The following is a 14,349-nucleotide window of genomic DNA, read 5'->3' as shown; positions in this document are numbered from 1 at the left end:
AAAAATTAGAAAGTGAGGTTACAAACACCGAAGAAACACTGTTTTAATGGTTCACTACACCTGAACCTAGGAAGATCACAACGACTAGCACAGCCCTGGTGTCAGCCATATTGGCCCTCCAAACCATACTCCCTTGCGTGTCCCTATCATCCCTTTCTTCCCTGGTGGGGGGAAGAGTTTTCTGGCTCCCTGTCGACCCTCTTTTCACCTGGTAGGCATGGGCCTGCCTCACTGATCCATTTGGGGGTCGTCTTCTCTGTCATCCCCATACTTCTGTCTTTCTCCCCCAAATTCTCCCCCCCCAGTGTCTAAGACGCCAGTGTATGCCCACACGAGCTATCAAAATCTAATAGCGTTCAAATCTAAATTATGTCAGCATAAACCTCTTTTGGCTTTTTTTATTTAGTGTTTAACCCTCCCCCCCTTTTTTTAGGGCCTTAGCCACTGAAATCTCAGAAAATTAGGTGGCAGAGCCTGCAAGAGTAAATATAAATCCACTGGGACTGCCTCCACATGGCAAAATATGATGGGTCCCAATAGGGGCCCAACGGCTAAACAGCCAGAAGAACAATGGCACACAACACTACACATATACACAGCCCACACATTAAAATCTCTGGCCTTGACAGTACTGTCTCACAATTGCAATGAAAATTAGGAGATGGGGGAAACCCCTGGTGCCGTGAGACCCTAAATACACTTTACACAAACTGCTGGATTTTCAACAGACGGTCTGATCTTGAAGGCTCAATTTGGATGCAACAATTTTGTATGTAATAACGGTTGGCTGGATTGATTTAAAAACCAAATACAAGCATATTAATACAAATAATATGTAGGTATACACTAATACTGTATTTTTTTTCTCTCCAATATTTCTTTTGTGTTTTGAATCTATCTTTTTATCAAGTTATTGAGAATTAAAAAAAAAATAGGAGGTAGTTTAACTCATCATGGATATAGTGGAGTAATGGTTATAATAAGGAAATTTTGTCGGTCCCTTGATGCTCATTATAATCAAGTTTGACTGTATTTAATTTTTGAGCATCTCCATTATTCAGCTTCTTAAAATATACAAAAGGCACCCATTCAAGCCACTGATCTAACATGTGATATCAGTCAAAACATATTCCAATTACAAGATTTCTTTATCACTTATTAGCATGAAGCAGCCAGTAACTGTTAAGTCTCTGACTGGATTTAGGTATTAAGCCAAACAAGCCATTGTTTGCGTCCACATTATCTGAGAGGGAGAATCCTTTTCTTAAAAAAACATAATTATATATTTTGAGGATGCTTCACATGCTTTGGCCTGATATATAAATCTATCTTAAGTGAATTAAACACTAGGTGGCTACTGATTTCAAGAAATCTGTACACTCAAGTCTGTTCGCAGCAAAGACTCACTATATCAAATAGTATGTATGAAACGGATTACCATTTTATTGGACATGGACGATTTTATTTCCCTTCTAATCTTCATGGTAAGACAGCACCATTCACATCCTGCATAGTTCAAAATTCTATTTGTTTCAGACAGTAGCTAACTTACCCAAATTTGGCATAAATAGCATCTTCTAATTCGGTAATGGCTGAAACATCATCCATTCTGAAGAGTTGCAAGTAGATCCTGAACTTTCATCCTATCTTGTTTCATTGTCCTTCAAAGGTATAATTAAGGAAACAATTTCATAAAGTAGTGAATGGAAGAAAAACTTGCATTTTCAATGTCCATCATTCTGAAAACTTTGCTTTCCTTAGCATTTTGCACTTTCAATGGATAATATTCATAATGCAGTCACAAGCATTAGCATAGGCATATGATGCAAGAAAACAAACTTATACAGCATCAGCCAAAAAAAAAAAATTGCCGATTTCACCCATCTATTCATTCCAAAAAATGTTTGTCTAGTTCTTCCTTGAATTTATTTAAGCTATCAACTTTCACAACGATATATGTAAGCTTGTTCCAGCAGTCAATTCCTGTTTGCTAAAGACAAATTTCTGCACATCTATTTGCAACTGTCTTTTCTAAATTTGAATTTATGTTTCCCAAGGGTGCAATCTGAGCAAGAGAAAGAATCCCATCAGCACTGAGCTTGCTCAAACCATTAAGGCCTTATACACTGCAATCAGATAACCTTGCAGGTGCCTAGTCTCCAGATACTGTAATGTGCAGAACTTAAGCCTTTCTTGGTAAGAGCAACCCTTTGTCTCCTTCAGCAATTTCACTGCCCTTCTCTAAACTCATTCCAGCAGCTCTACATCTTCTCTAAAATGAAGCCTCCACACTTGCATGCAGTACTCAAGGTGTGTCCTGACCACTGCAAAGGGATAATCATCTCCTGCTAGAAAAATTCCTGTATATCATTGACAAGACTCCATGAGCTGCTCAGGAAGCCCATCTGCACTGATCAGAAAACTATCTGACTGCACAATTCCCGCCAGGTCTTTTTCACTGTCTGCTACACTGAATGTAGTACCGCACAGTTTGCACATTACTCTGGGGTTACTGCTACCTATATGTAGCACTTTGCATTTATCAATGTTAAACTTCAGTTGCCACCTCTCAACCCATCTGCCCAACTTTTCTAGATCCTGTTGCAGTAGTGTACTGTCATTACTCTCATTAACAACCCTGCCAACCTTCGTATCATCTGCAAAATTGGATATTAAGTCTGATATACCTTCATATCATTGATAAATATACATAACAACAATGGGACCAACACCGAACCCTGGGGAACTCCACTAATAACATTAGTCCAAGAAGAGCAGTGTCCATTGATCACCATTTTCCGTCTTCTCCCACTCAACCATCCCTTTATCACACCAGCAACTTGCCCTTAATACAAAGCTGCTCCGATTTGTGCAGCAGTCTTCCATGTGCAACAGCATCAAAAGCTTTCCTGAAATCCAAGTATATATCAAAATTATTTTTTGCATCCAGCACCTTTGTGACCACATCGTAGTATCCAATCAAATTGATCTGGCAAGACTTACCCTTATAACTAGATAGATCTCATCCATCCCAGGTGGCTTTCTTATGTTTAACTTCAACAAATTCTCTTCCACTTTGCTCTCAGTTATTACAAAATCATTTAGCTCTCTCTTACAGTTTGATAAACTTCTGGCCTTCACTTCCCTGTAGAATTCCTCATGTGTAAATGTAGATGCAAAATACTCATTCAGTTTATCAGCTACCTGAGCAGAATCATCAACAGTCGAACCATTACTATCCAGTGGACTAATCTAATTCATCCTCTTCCTTCTCGAGTTTACCTAAGTAAAGAAGTCTTTGCAATGATGAAAAGAAAATTTTTTCTTCGAAATGTATTTAAAAGTTGCAAATAAACACTGGGCACATATGACATCGTCACCATGAAATGCAATATCTATTTTTGCAGTTTCTTTATTGTCATTATGCTTAATTGTTTGCAATGTCTGATTACATCTAGATAGAGAACAGAAGGCAAACTGTGTTACTTTTTCAGATTTTACAATAAACAGAAAATTTTGCATATACACTGTCCAGTCAAAATATTATGACCACATAGCAAGGCATGGATTCCATAAGACCTGTGAATGTTGCAGGAGGTATGTTGTACTATGGCGCCATGATTACGTCTTGTAGATCTGTGACAGCCTGTGGCAGAGGATACAAATGCCAAATCTGCCAATCTATGTAATCTTAGAGATGTTCTATGGAACTCATATCCAGTGAATTCAACAGCCTAGGTAACACCCTAGAAGTCACTTTCGTATTGGCAAGTCACTCTTGAACAACACCAGCAACATGGCAAGGGTGCATTATCTTACTGAAACATCTGCCATTGAAGACAGTCACCATGAAGGGGTGGTACCTGGTCAACCACAATGGATAGGTCATTTTTAACATTCAGAGTCCAGTCTAATGGTATAAGGGGCTCCAAGGAATTCCCCAGGAAAATATCCCCCTACACCAAAATGCTGCTGCCACCTGCCTGTTTCTGTTGGACCAGGTCATTGCAGTGATTCCTCTCTGAAGTCTGTTACTGGGGTTATCATAATATTTTGACTGGACAGTGTATATCTTCTGAAATTATGATGTATTTCTTTTTATCATTTTACTGAAAGGCATTGTTAATCGCTTTGCACAAAAGTTCTAAGAAATGCCTGCACACAATACTATTATAGTACATTTCTATTTTGCATTGTAGACTACCACAGCACACACGATAGCCAATCTATTATATAAAATAAACAGAAATTCAAAGTTTTTTTAAAAAATTACTTTTTTTTTGGTGAAAAGAAAGTCAGAGAAACTATCACCAGCTATATTGAGATGGTGTAACAGAGAAGAGGCAAATCAAGAAAAAAATAAAATAAATAATAATAATAAAAAAAAGGTGGCTTATCCATTGTAAATCCAGAACTGGTAGCTATGCAATGATCCTACTAGTAGAACTAGACACTAGTCAGAATCATATTTCCTCTTCTTTGATTTCCACTCCAGAGTTGAATTTGATACATTTTGGTGGTATTTTTCCAAATAAGAAATAAATTTAGACTCCTGCACAGATAACAATTTCTGAGTGACCACCTCTTCCTTAAGAAAATCAAGTAATGGTTCCCACCACGCAAGCAATCTTGCAAACCTCTGTTAAGTAAAAGTGGTCCTGTACATGTAATAACTAGAATAGGCATAAACATTTATTTTTCGATTCGCAAATAAGCAACAAAAACCAGATGGTTATTGGGAGATTAGTATACCTATTATCTTGCAACCCCTGCTGTTTCACACCTACCGCTCAAACCCCCCCCCCCCAAATGTTTAGTTTGTTTTGGTGCATCGTGTCGATTGTTGTGTTCCATTGCATTGCAAAAGGACAAATTTTGCTTCGTTATTTATGTCAGGGATGTTGGAATTTTTTTTTTTTTTTTTTTTTATAGTAACTATTTATTTTATTTATTTTTTTTTTTTTGTTTAGAAATCGCAAAAATGATGGGCAAACACAAGAGTAGTGCTTTCAAATTAAACAAAAACTTGAAATTATTCAAAAGTTTGAAAACAGTGCATCCATTAAATCTCTAAAGAACCATTATAATGTTGGTGGCCAAACCATATGCGACACTAAAAAATAAAGAGAAGCTATTAGATTTAAAATTGGCATCATAAAAAATAAAGGGAAGCATCATATTGGACACGCGAGTAGTACGTGGTAAGTTTTTTCATTTTTTTTTCCTGTGGTTAACCGCTGGTAACTGAATCAGTGGATAGGGGGGCACAACTGTATATATTTTAATATTTTCTTGACTCTTCATTATGAATATTTAGGTCTTTAGAGCCTTCCTTTCTTTTTCTTTTAGCATTTCTTTCAAAGAAACAACATATATCCACAAGAATTATCTACTAATTTCATTGGCAAGCTGTTACAGCTTTTTCTGCATTTAAATGAGCCTCTTCTTTTAACACTGCCCACAATGCTATTCTTATGGCCTTACTGTAAAAGCAGCAATTTCTGCACAGAATACTATACAGTATCCAACTAATATCTTATGGCACTGAAATTCTGAAAACAAATCACCTATATTTGGTCTAAGATTCCATTTCAATGCAGGTATGGAGAATGCAGTACAAGGGATGATAACATCACTCTACCTCTCAAGTAGAAATAACAGGACAACAATGAAAGTATTTTTATTTTTCAACTTAGTTTCCTGCAACACTAAAACATTTTTCCCAGTGACGTTCCAAAGCATGATCCCAACAGGCATCCACAGCATCCGTCACAAAATAATCATCCACTCTATTTAATTTCATGCTTCGTTGTTTGAGTCAAGGTCAAAGTGATGGGGCAGTGTTTCATCCATTGTTATGTATCTGTCACAAAAGTCTTCTGGGTCAGCACAGAACATGGAGAGAAGAGAGTGACTTTACAAAGGTTGCATTGTGCTTCTGGTCAGGTTTCAGCATTTGAAGCACCCATCTTGCTGCATATTTTTTCATGCCCTGAGTCACTTTGGCCTGTACTGTACCATATGACAACTCACTGATATCAACGATATGTCAAATTGAAAGTCTTTGGAGCCCCTCTATCATATCCACCTAGTGTGGCCGCCAATCTGCAAATATCAGTCATATTCCAACAAAATACTTGATAGCAGCTCTCTTTCTCTCAGTTTTTCTCTATTTCTTACAAAGGTAATGCTCAAGTCAGCTGCTCACCTGAAGAAAAAAGTACTATTGTGAGTGACTTCTAATTTCATGTATGTACATTACAGACATGCAGTTACATAATGCAGGCTATAACAAATTCCAGCATTATAGGCATTAAGAGAGAGAAATTGTGGAAGAATTCCACCAGTGACATCCACAAAGGCACAGCCTCAACAAGGAGTGGTGTCAAAGTTAATGAAATAGCTCTGTGAAACAGGAAATGTTACAGACAAGTATATAGTGTCATCTGTGCACAAGTATGGAACAGGATCATATTGTAACTGTGCTAGCAAATGCTGCAACAAGCTCCCATAGCTCAATGTGAAAATTTGCTCAAGACACAGGAAGTCACATATCCATTCAGTGCATTTTGCAGTGAAACAAATTCCATCCATATAGTCACATTGCATGCATGAACTTCACAGCGATAATTTCAAAAGATCAACAGTTTTATGAGTGGATAAAACAGGAGGAAATGGTGCAATCTTCCAATTACACTGATACTTTGTTTAGTGATGAGGCTGTTTTCCACCTCAATGGAACAGCAACTGCTACAACTACCATTATTGTGTAAATGAGAACCCATATTGGGTAGAAGAGACTCATATTCAAAATGATCTGGTGTGGCCTCCATGAAATCAAATTACTCAGTACATACTTTTTAATGCTAATGTGTCAGGGGAAATATATGTTGCAATGTTGAATGAAGTCTTAGAGTGGTACTTAGACACTATGCCACTTGCAATGCTTTGATGTTTTTGGTTTCAGCAGGATAGGGCTCGTAAGCATTTTGCCTTGAAAAGTCAATAGATTCCAATATACTAGGAAAATGGATTGGTTGAAGTGGACCAGTGGAATGGCCCTCCAGACGTTTTCTCAAGGCAGCATTTGAAATCCGTTGTGTTCATCTGCAAACTCAATTGTTCACAGATAATCAATGACAATCTAAAACAACTGAGACACTTGAAAACCTGTATTCAAGGGGGAATAACAACTAGAGAATAAATAATCATATCTGTATAAATCCTGCCATCAGCCAAAAAAGAAAACAGATTACCTGCAAATTCTGCACAATTTCAGCAGTCAAGGCTGGGTTTTTTTTTTTTTTTTTTACTTTGGATTTAGAAACATTTTCCTGAACACAGGACTTGCATAACCTACCAGTCATACGAAAATTGTTTATTACAAAAAGTGAAGTAAAAAAGGCATTCAGCTCTAGAAATTAAATCACTGTTTCCACTTTCAACAAAAAATAAATAATAATAAATAAATAAAATAATAATAAATGATTTGTTTACAGAAGTATTGTTTAATAATGTATGATTTTATATATACTAAATCTGTATGTTAAACAAAAGCAAAACTAGAGCTGTCTAATGGCAGTTCTGAAGTCCATGTCAATAAAAACAATCCATATATACATATTTACTTTTTGGGGGGGGGGGGGGAACTTGAATAAGATACAGAAGTAAAATATGCATGTTGGAAAAACCATAAGACACAAACCTTCCAGCAAAACTGGAAAGAGGTCTGACATGACATCAAGCTCAAAAGGAAGCAACTGTCATTTATACGAAGTCTGCATGTTCTTTTCTACAATTTACATAACCGTGATATAACAGTTTGTTTGTTTGTTATTTGGTTTTTAGGAGCATTAGCAACTAAAGCCATATTGCTCCGGGGATATGCAGTGGTCATTCCCTGACCTTTCCGCATCCTCCGTATTCGGTGGTCACGGACTCTAACCCCGGTCTAATCAAGAAGCATGTACTACGCGCTGCTGCTCATGCCCACCTGGCTATGGAGGCACTGTGATATAACAGACAAATAATATTGCAATGCTGGATTCATATTATGAATTTTTTTTTAAAAATATATATTATAATTTTAATTGAAAAGGCAATTTCAAATCTTACCAGTCATTTACAACTCATACCAAAAATGGTGCAATAAATAACTAATATCCTTTAATTTAAAAAAAGGATAAAACAAAATAAGACTTATATTAATAATTAAAATAACATTAAAAAATTAACATGAATACCTCTAACTTGTTGTTCAAGGTTTGTAATAACATCAACAGCTTGATGCAAAATACTCAGTTTTGTCATTGCCTTGTCTGTTTTTAAGTGCATCATACACATTCTGCCCAGTTCTTTGAAAGCTTCATTAATGTCTCGTACACGGATTCTGCAAAAAAAAAAAAAAAAAAAAAAAACACCCTGATTATTTGTGGAGCAGAGGAAAACAAAAATTTTCTTATCATATTAACAGCATAACAGGCAACTGTATAAAACTAAGTAACACAGGTATAATACAAATTTATAAGCAGAGGTCATATTCCATAAGAGATTGTATGCCTTATGACAACAATTTTTTTTTTTTTTTTTTTTTTTAAATTCAGAGCATTATCTAATCCCTTTTTAAAAACGTGCATGTGTATATATAGGACTGAATAAATGAATGGGGAAAAAAATGAAAAAAAGTTCTACTGACATTATAAACTCATTAAATTTAATCATACACTTAGACTGACCCTGTGAAGAGCTTGGCCAATTCCGAGGGTACAGCTCTAAAATGGTGTTCGCAGGCCGGCCGCTAGTTAGTACACCGGACCAAACCTATTGGTAACTCTCTAGGAGGCTTCCAGATCAGCTAGTGTATAATCTTGGTAAATAACTCCCTCCAGTCACAGATAGTGACTGGAGGGAGTCCGAGTAGTGTGTATGTGGGGAGCATTGTCGAGGCCACGTTATGTCAAGGATCTGGGTATATTCTTACCACATGTACGCCATATCCAAAATTTCATTACTTCATACAGCATGTCCCACCCACTTTTTCTTACTATTGAATACACCATGAATTGTCAAACGAGCAAGCTTATCTGCAAAAAGATCTAAACCTCCCAAGCACTTCCTAATTCATTTCACAAATATACGTGGTCTCAATTCTAATCTCAACGATGTCCATTACCACTTGCAGTCTGCCAAACCCCATGTACTTTTTCTGACAGAATCTCAGTTATCAGTTGATTCAACTACTGCTCATCTCAGATGCCCAAATTATTCGCTGTATGATTCCTTTCGCCTCAAAGATGGTACTTGTGTATATGTCCGTTCTGATATTCCCTGTCAGAGACTTGGCAATTTGGAATCTCCTCTCTTTGATCTTCTCTGGCTTAAAATCTCTCTACCTCATTGTGTCAAATTCATCTGTTGTCTCTACCGTTCTCCCAACTCCACTAATCACTTGGAGCTCTTTGACTTCCTGTCTTTGCAACTTGACTTTCTCCAGTCCAACTTTCCTAACAGTGAGGTAATTTTCCTTTGTGATTTTAATGTTCACAACTCCAGCTGGCTTCTGTTTTCTAGTCACACTGACCCAGCAGGTCGAGATGCTGAGGCTTTTGCAATTACTAATGACCTACCACAGATTGTTCATTTACCTACAAGAATACCGGACAATCCTAATCATACAGCCAATAATACACTTGATCTTTTTCTCACACACAACCCTTCTAAGTATACGGTCGAAGTGAGTGGTCCTTAAGGCACTTCAGATCACAACTTGGTGATTGTCTCTTCTCCAATGGAACCTTTATCTCATGGCTATTCCCAACCTCATGTTGTTTGGAATTAAACCTCAGGGGCTCACATCTGGTGAGTATGGGCTTGGCAAAACCAGGATCCTGATCTGGATAACATCATTCTTCTCTTTCTTGGCGATTCCTTTCTGCTTCTCTCTCTCTCTCTCTCTCAGGAGGATGGGGAAAAGTCAGGGAATGACCACTGCATATTACCGGAGTTTTTTTCTTTTTTTTTTTTGGTAGTTGTTGGCGCATAGGCTTCTGTGGCCATAATGCACCTCCCAAGGTTTTTGCAGTACTTTGATCCAAGCCCGAGGCGGGAATCGAACCCGTGACCTTTGGGTTGCCAGGCAGGCACTTCACCCACCCGGCTAGCCCGGTCGGCTCATTACCAGAGTAATATGGCCTTAGTTGCTAATGCTCCTAGAAACCAAATAACAACAACAACTCTCTCTCTCTCTCTCTCTCTCTCTCTCTCTCTCTCTCTCTCTCTCTCTCTCTCTCTCTCTCTCTCTCTCAGGGTAACTCGGGATTTTTAAAATTTTTATTATTATTTTTTTTTTTTGGCAGTGCGGCATAAGCCTCAGGCTTCCTTGCAACATATGGCTAATAATAATAATAAATAATTACAAGAATGCAAAATGGGATGACCTGCGAGACTTCTTTTCCTTGGTCAGATTACTGTTTCAAAACTTCTGAGGTCAACATTTGCTTAGATCGTGACAGTGAAATTATTCTTGCAGGAATGGAATCCGTTATCCCACACTCCACTTTAAAATCTCGTCCTTTATCTAAACCTTGGTTTTCCAATAAATGTGCTAAGGCTGTTCAAGAGAAGAATGTTGCATATTGTAATTGGCTTGTTTCTAATTCTTCAGTTTCATTTCTGCCTACACCAAAGCTCGCAACAATTGTAAAGCAATTATTAATCAGTCCAAACTAGAGTTTGAACAGGCTAAGTGTAGAAAACTCGCTTCTTCCCCTAATGGTAGCCGAGCATTCTGGTCTTTTGCCAAAGCTATTGGTCGCAGCTTTTGCCCATCTCTGCTCCCACCTCTGTCAAAACCAGATGGTCCTGTTGTCCCTTCAGCCAATGATAAAGCTGACTTGCAGGCATCCCATTTTTCTTCCAACTCATGTATTAATGATCTTAGTTACACACCTCCCACCATTCCCAACACACTCCATTCAATGCCTCCCGTGGTCTTCCGTCAAAAGGATATCAGAAGGATTTTGATGAATCTTGATGCTAAGTAAGCTCCAGGTCCTGATGGTATTTCTCCACATGTTCTCAAAACCTGTGCTCCTGAACTTACTCTTGTCCTTTGCCGCCTTTTTTCACTTTCTTATTCCAAAGGTGTTTTTCCTTCTGCTTGAAAATTTGCTCATATCCAGCCAATTCCTAAAAAGGGTGACAAATTCCTCCCATATCCAATTATCGTCCTATTGCAATTATTTCTACTCTTTCTAAAGTAATGGAGAAATCAATTAACCGCCAACTCTTAAACTACCTAGAAACCTTCCGTCTGATCAAAGATCGCCAGTACGGATTCCGTCAGTGTCGATCCACTGGTGATATTCTGGCTTATGTGACCAATTTATGGCCTAATTCGATGGAAAAGTTCAGTGAAACACAAGCAGTTGCTCTTCGCATCTCAAAAGCTTTTGATCATGTTTGGCATAAAGGTCTTCTAAACAAGCTTCCATCTTATAGTTTTCCAACGGTTTTTTTGTAAGTGGTAATCCAGTTTTCTCTCTGATCGCCCATGGAAGATGATGGTAGATGGTTCTCTGTCTTCTAACTTCTCCACTAATGCTGGTTCCCCCAAGGTTCAGTACTTCCCCCCACTCTTTTCCTCTTGTATATTAACGACCTTCTTCCATTGACTGGAAATCCTATCCATAGTTTTGCCGATGATAGCACATTGCATTCCAATTTTATTTTGAGAAACCTTGCCCTGCTCAATCAGCTTCAACTTCTCTAATATCCGCTAACAATTCCTTAAATGCAGACCTCCAGGTAAATCCTCCAGTGGGACAAAGACTCAGTTGATTTCAATCCTTCTAAAACTCAGTCTTGTCTTATATCTCGCAAAAAGGATTCTTCTGCTCTTAGGCAAAATGATACATCTCTTTTGGGGATTACCCTGACTTCTAATCTCTTGGCGAAAGCAAATTACAAATATTGCTGCCTCTGCATCTAAAAAACTTGGTTTTCTCTTTCGCTCTTGGCGTTACTTTTCTTCCAAACAGCTGTTCGCTCTGTAAAAATCGCAAATCCGGCCTACCATGGAATATTGTTCCCGCATCTGGGGTGGTGCCCCCAAAACCTCTCTCAGTCTTCCTGATTCCATTCAGAAGAGGGCAGTGAGGTTAATTAATGATTCCTCTCTAACAGAGTCTCTCCACTCGCTGTCTCATAGACATACTGTTTCTGCTGCATGCCTCTTCTACAGATACTTCCATGGGCACTGTTCTTCTGAATTGGTTTCTATAATTCCCCCTCTCTCTTTCAAAACAGTTTGAATACGTGCAACCACCAGCCAACATCCATTTACTGTCCAACTTCAAACTCACAGAACCAACTTTTCATCTTCCTTGTTTATTCATTCAACTGCCATTTTCTGGAACAACCTTCCTTCCCTCATACGTATTTCCTGAAAATTACAGTCTACAGAAGTTCAAGTCTAATTTCAACAAATATTTTCTTTCATCTTCTCAATCTCCAACCCAAGCATGGTACTAAGTACTATAGGTTCTAATACCTCTGGTGTTTGGTGTTTTCATAATAAAAAAAAAAAAAAAAAAAAGACCAGTGACACATATACTGGAACTTCTTATTCTTCTACCAAGTTGTGAAGAAATCACTATTCCGGAAGAAGAGCAAGAGTCACTAGAGCTCATACCTGCCCCCTCAACACCTGCTGATAGTAGTTACAATCCTGAAAATGACAAAATCCCCACATTTAATTGAGCAAAGTGAACTGAATGATTTGGTTAGGGATTTAAATCTTTCAAAGCAACAGGCCAAGCTATTAGGATCTAGGTTGCAACAGTGGAATTTCCTGGCAAAAACAAAGAGGATTTCTTTGTTTATAAACCGAAATGAAAAGTTTGCGGGTTATTATGAAACGGAAGGTTCTCTTCGTGTCTGCAAAGATGTAAACGGATTGATGGATGAACTAGGGTTGGAACACAATCCTGAAGAATGGAGATATTCATTGATTCTTCTAAACTTGGTTTAAAGGCAGTTTTGCCACACAATGTTAATATAAAACCATCAGTCCCAGTGGCTCATTCAGTGGCTAGGAAAGAGACCTATGATAGCATGTCACTGCTATTAAATGCTTTAAACTATAAGAAATATTGATGGAAAATCTGTGGTGATTTAAAAGTAATCTTTTTGTTGCTTGGACTACAGGGTGGTTTTACTATTGCTGTTTCCTGTGTTTATGGGATAGTCGAGCAGTAGAACATCATTACATTGTGAAGGAATAGCCCATCAGAGAAGAATATTAGCATTAGCATTAGTAGAGGCATTTGATGCAAGAAAGCAAGCTTATGCAGCATCAGCCAAAAAAAAAAAACCCACTTCCACTTCACCCCTCTGTTCGTTCAAAATACCTGTCCAGCTGAGCCTTAAACTTATTTAGGCTATCAACCTCCACTACAAGGGATGGAAGTCTGTTCCACCAACCAACCACCCGCTGGCTAAAGGCAAATTTCCGCACGTCTATCCTACATCTGTCTTTCCTCAATTTGAATTTATGAACTCTCAGGTGATTATTCTGAGCTAGAGGAAGAATCCCATCAGCATTGAGCATGCTCAAACCATTCAAGGCTTTATACACACCTCTATCAGATCACCTCGCTGGTGCCTAGTCTCCAGACACTGTAATTTGCAAAACTTAAGCCTTTCTTCGTAAGAGCACCCCTTTGTCCCATTCACTAATCTTGTTGCCCTTCTCTGTACTCGTTCCAGCAGCTCTACATCCTTCTTGAAATGAGGCCTCCAGACCTGTATACAGTACTCTAGGTGTGGCCTGACCATTGCCTTATACAAGGGAATAATCACCTCCTTATCCCTGCTGGAAAAATTCCTGTATATCATTGACAATACTCCACGAGCTACTCTTGCAGCCCGTCTGCATTGCTCAGAGAACTTCATATCTGCCTGCACAACCACCCCCAAGTCCCTTTCATTCTCTACCACTGTACACAGAGTTGATACGTTGCTCTGGGGTTGCTGTTTCCCATGTGTAGTACTTTACATTTGTCAATGTTAAACTTCATTTGCCACCTCTCAGCCCATCTGCTCAACCTTTCCAGATCCTGTTGCAGCAGCATAGTGTCAGTAGTGTCCTTGACAACCCTGCCAACCTTTGTATCGTCTGCAAACTTGGACATTAAGCTTGATATACCATCAATATCATTTATAAATACAGAAAATAATAATGGACCCAGCCCTGAGGGACTCCACTAATAACATTAGTCCACGATGAGCAGTGTCCATTGATTACCACTCTCTGTCTTCTCCCCCTCAACCCTTTATCCATAGCAGCAA

General features: G+C 38.4%; 1 protein-coding gene across 1 annotated transcript in view; it reads right to left on the bottom strand.

Moving 5' to 3' along the window:
• LOC150084505 (transcription factor 12-like) overlaps window positions 1-14,349 on the bottom strand; it is a 288,229-nt gene that overhangs the window by 29,488 nt on the left and 244,392 nt on the right. The window contains exon 12 of the mRNA XM_090375252.1: window positions 8,244-8,389. Coding sequence (XP_090231378.1) covers window positions 8,244-8,389 — 146 coding nt within the window. The remainder of the gene's footprint in view (window positions 1-8,243; window positions 8,390-14,349) is intronic.

Source organism: Mastigoproctus giganteus, chromosome 6 (genome assembly GCF_048544385.1).
Source record: "Mastigoproctus giganteus isolate SK-2022 chromosome 6, ASM4854438v1, whole genome shotgun sequence".
Taxonomy (NCBI): Eukaryota; Metazoa; Arthropoda; class Arachnida; order Uropygi; family Thelyphonidae; genus Mastigoproctus; species Mastigoproctus giganteus.
The sequence above is the reverse complement of the archived record's forward strand: the minus strand, read 5'-3'. Positions and strand labels throughout refer to the sequence as shown.